The 4,710-nt window shown below is 44.4% G+C and overlaps 1 protein-coding gene across 2 annotated transcripts; it reads right to left on the reverse strand.

Annotated features, from left to right (window-relative positions):
• Positions 1-206: 206 nt before the first annotated feature.
• Positions 207-4,710, reverse strand: Smim34 (small integral membrane protein 34). Of its 2 annotated transcripts, none has more exons than XM_048803626.1 (2): positions 4,265-4,710; positions 207-1,305 (listed from the first exon to the last, which is right to left on the reverse strand). In XM_048803626.1, the coding sequence occupies exon 2, from the start codon at positions 1,253-1,255 to the stop codon at positions 920-922; it is 336 nt and encodes a 111-aa protein (XP_048659583.1). In that variant the 5' UTR covers positions 1,256-1,305; positions 4,265-4,710; the 3' UTR covers positions 207-919. The 2 variants fall into 2 exon arrangements, with proteins under 2 accessions (XP_048659583.1, XP_048659584.1); XM_048803627.1 differs by lacking the exon at positions 4,265-4,710 and adding an exon at positions 3,492-4,094.

Here is a 4,710-nt window from a genome sequence, read left to right on the forward strand (position 1 = left end):
CGTTATCTCTCGGATCCCCAACCTCCACCACCAACATCACCATCTCCATCACGCACAGCATCCACCGCCATCGGCATCAACCAGACACCAACATCAACCATGAACATCATCATCAACACCAGCCTTTACCACCACCACCAATGCCAACCACTACTAACACCACCACCATCAGACCGTCTGTCACCACCACAGTCACCACTGCCACCATGAGTCTTATGTTTTTATTCCCAGTTTGCTTTTCAAAATACCTTTCCAGGTCTCATTAGATACATCTCATGGTCTCATTAGATCTCATGATTGGGTTGGCAGCTCTGGCCTCATTCTCAATTTATCTGTGAATTAAATTCCAGAGAGGTGAAGTGGTTTGTGCCTGGACACCAAAGTGGTCTGTCTGATTCTAAAGTTAATGCTTTCTTCAATGTAACACACTCTCCGTGAGACTGAAGAATTCCTAAATTCTGATGTGAACAGCTTTGGTCCTAAATTTAATGGGCCCATCTATCTCAACTCCCATATATTGCAGGTGTGCAACTAATCACTCAAAGTTTATGCGACTCCACAGAAGGTTAATCCCGCACATTTGTTCCAAATCCAGTCTTTTTCTCGTGACAAGAAACTATTGATTTGCATGTGCCCTGGAGTCTCCTGGATTCCTCTGGGAACACTGAAGCCCACGCCCTTCCTTGGAGCACAGAATTTGCTAGCAAAGGGGCAAATGGCCTTCTTCTGCCCACTGTCTGTTCTCCAATCATCAGAAAGCCCAAGATGGACACAGGCTGCTGGCTTCCAGTCACAGAGCCATCATCCAGCAGGCTCAGCTCAGTGATGCCTTTCTTGGTCCCAAGAACAAGGGTGTGACCTCTCTGTTAAAGTTCCAGGTAAATCCGAAGCTGATCCCTTCAGTCTTCTGCCTTCTCTCTCAGTGGATTCCCTGGGTTCCAATTTGAGGTCCACTCTTTGTACACTTTGACCCTAGGCTGGCCTGGCCGGGCTGCAGGACATCTGTGTTGCTAAGGGTCAGCGAGGAACATTTGGCCACCTTGCTCTCGAACGTTTTCTTTTTGAGCTCATACGTCAAATTTGAATAATAAATATCTTCAAAGGACTTATCATTCTTCTTGAGGATGTTGCTGGCTAACCGGAAGAAGATGATCACCCCATAGATGCCGACGATGGTGAGGATGTACCAGGCAGCACTTGTCCCCTCCGGCAGCCGCAGGAACCTGGTGGAGTTGGTGCCATTCCTCTCCTCCATGGGGTCACTCAGGAGAGAGCTGGCCTGAGTCTGGGGTGTCCCCGTGATCACTGAGAAACAAAGAGGTCCAGATGAGATGCAGCATCCTGGGCTGAGGCCCACCTGGCTGAGCCACGCCAGTGAGAGTGCTACTGTCCCCTGCAGCTGCTGAAAGGGGTGTTCTCTACAACATGGATGGGAGCCCAGAAACATGTGCGTCAATAAAGTTTTAAAAATCAAGAGTTCTCAACACCAAGTTCTTGAACAGGAGACATGAGATCATTTCTACTGTCCCCCAAAAAGTGCAGTAAAAATATCAGTAGGATTTCTTTGTGAATAGGTAAATTATTTGTATGGAAAAAGTAATTGTCAAAACTAACTAGGAAAAATCTGGGAGAAAAAAGTGATGAGTGAATTAACCCAACCAGAAATTTAAAACTAGCCAGCCAGAAAGTATAACTTATGTGTATAAGATCATGGTCCAGCTGCGCTTTGCACCAAGGGGAGGGATCCAATTCTCCCTGCAAAAATCTCCCAGTGAGACTACAATAGCTAAAACAAGGTGTTGTTGATACATAAGCAAAAGACTAATGGAGCAGAGTGAAGGCACCCCCCACAGGCGAGGAACTGGGCTGAGGTAGATAATCAAGGAGTGTTTCTGATCAGGAGGGGGAAAAATGGGTTCTTCAATAAGTAGCATTGGAGCAATAAGCTTTGGACCCATATCTCTCATCATGGGTACCAGGACAGTCCAGATAAATCAAAGAATTTCACATAAAAAAATGAAACAATGTAAAGTCTTAGGAAAAAAAAAAACACAACAGATTTTTTTCCCCTTATCATCTCAGACTGGGATATCCTATCTAAGTATAACAGAAAAATGCAGAAGAGAGAAAGAAAACGTTAAATTCAACTACATTTAAATTTTTTAAAATTATTGCATAATATAAACTAAAAGACAAATGACAAATCAGAATTCATAGCACTAATTTTCTTAATGGTTCTCGGTTTGTAAGAAAAAGTCTGCAACCCTCTAGAAAAATGTGCAAAAGGGTGGACAAAGAGATCCTAGGGGAAAAGGAACCTTCAACACAATGAAAAGCTCGATATCACTCATCTACTAAAACTACAAGTTACAACCATGAGATGACGTTCTGTTACCTGTCAGGTTTGTAACTAGTGATATTTCAAAATCCACCGTGTGGACACATTGTGGGGCAATGAGGCCCCTGTGTAACCGCTGGCCTCAGCATAAAATCATGGTGTATGCAAGGCCCACCAAGGTCTACTGATATTCAAATGCATTTACCTTTGACCCAGCAATTCCACCTCTAGCAATTAATCCTAAAGGTGCTCTGGAACATGGCTGATGGAACAGTGCAGTCAGCCCACTGTACCCAGGGGTTCTGCATGCGGGGGTTCAGAGGGTCACAGATCAAAATATTCAAAAAGAAAAAACTGCACCAGCACTGAGCATGTATGGACGTTAAAAAAATTCTTTAAACAACACAATATGACAATGATTTATATAGCATTCACATTGTATTAGGTATTATAATTAATTTGGAGAGGACTTAAATTATACGCAAATATTATGCCCTTAAAGGATTTAAGCATATGCAGATTTTGGTGTCTGTTGGGGCTCTGGAAAAGTCCCCCATGGAGAGAGAGCAATGACTAGATGCTTAACATAAATCACTGCAGCCTGGTTTGTGATGACTAATGAATGATTGGGAACAGCCAGATTAGTATCCACTGAGGAATGGTTAAATTCATTTTGGAAATTCCGTGCAATGGAACCCTATACATTCATAAAAAAGGAAGATTTTAAATATTTAAATATTGATAAGTAAAAAAAAATAAGCTAAAGCCCATATAGTAAGCAATCAAGAGGGGAGGGGATGCATATTTTTATTTGCCCGCAGTTTATGTGCTGTGTGTTTGCTTTCTGTTGCTGTAACAGATACCTGAGATAAGTAAACTTATAAAGAAGCAAAGTCGATGAAGGAGAAAGGTTAGTTTTAGCTCGCAGTTTCAGAGGTTTCCAGTTCATGGTCTCTTGGCCCCACTGTTTTGGGGTCTATGGCAAGCCACCACGTCATGGTGGGGACGTGTGGAAGAGGAGGCAGGACCCCAAAATCTCCTTTAGGGCTCACCCCCAATGACCCAAAGTCCTTCTGCAAGCCTGCACTTCCTAAATATTCCACACTCCCCAATAATACCACAGGCTGGCGACCAAGACTCTGGGGTCACTTACCTAAACCACCGCAGTACAGAGTATCTCATGGAGAAAACTCAAGAAGCCGGTACCTGTGGTTGCCTCCGGGGAAGAGAACTAACTGGAGGAAGAAGATGTACTTTTCATTGTCTGCTCTTCTGTACAGTTTGTACCATGTCCATTTATTTAAAAAAAATAAATAAATCTAAAAACGAAAAAGTACAAGTGGGTGCTTTTCTGGTCTCCTTGGTAAAGTGCCCCTGGGTAAAGACATCATGTGCCCTTGTCAGATGGGAAGATTAAGATCTCAATTGCTGTTTAATTCAAAACTGTGTTCTCTAAGTGGGGAGCCAGTAAACAAAAGAGAACAATGAGAACCTCAGAAATCACACATGATCCTTGGCTCACTGGCTCAGACCCCAATTCTTGCCCTCCATGATCACAGACATATTCGGAAATGTTGTAGGCTAAATCTCAACCTCTTGGGAGACCAAAGGTGCTCTATAAGTGCCTCCTAATTGGTATCTGTTTGTTGCTCATTCGTTTTTCAAACGCAAGACTCAGAGATATCAGTATTTTTATGCATAGCTAGTTGTCGGGATGTGTCCATTTTTTTACACAAAAGAAACTCATTATATTAACGATTGCAATATAAAATGAGCGTAACCTTTTTCTTATAAAGAGCTAGGAGGCATCTCAGGGGATGAACACATCCTGCAGAAGAGCTGTATTATTTTGCACTTGTAATTTAAGGACATGAATAAGGAAGCAGTTCTGGAGCTGCCAGCCTTGCATTGTAACGGGACACTCACCTTCTCACGGGTTCCTGCCCTTGACTCTCCCGGAGGTGAGTTCAAATGGCCGCCGTGGGAAGCCAGAAGAAAGGCAGTCCTCCCTGCTAACCATCACAGTCCCCCGGGTGGGCAGCACGGGGTTCCTGGGCAGGGAGTAGCATGGGGGCCCAGGAGGCCGGGCAGTACCTGCAGGAAATGAGCAAGGGCGTAGATTTTCTCTTTTCAATTAACCGGAGGTTCCCGTCCGTCTGTCTTCTGTTGGCCCAGAAGGAAAGGCTCTTCCTGGCTTTGACTCATCAAAAAGGTCTAAGTCAGGATAATTTTCAAAAACTACCACAGAGGTCCTAGGTAGTCCCCGGCACTTCCAGGGCCCGTGGAGGCCTGCGGTGACAGGGAGCTGTCCTTGAGACGGCTTGCCGCTCAGAGCCAGGGTGTCCCCTGAACCACCCCGTCTGCACTGGCTG

Source organism: Marmota marmota, unplaced genomic scaffold, assembly GCF_001458135.2.
Source record: "Marmota marmota marmota unplaced genomic scaffold, marMar, whole genome shotgun sequence".
NCBI classification, from domain to species: Eukaryota; Metazoa; Chordata; class Mammalia; order Rodentia; family Sciuridae; genus Marmota; species Marmota marmota.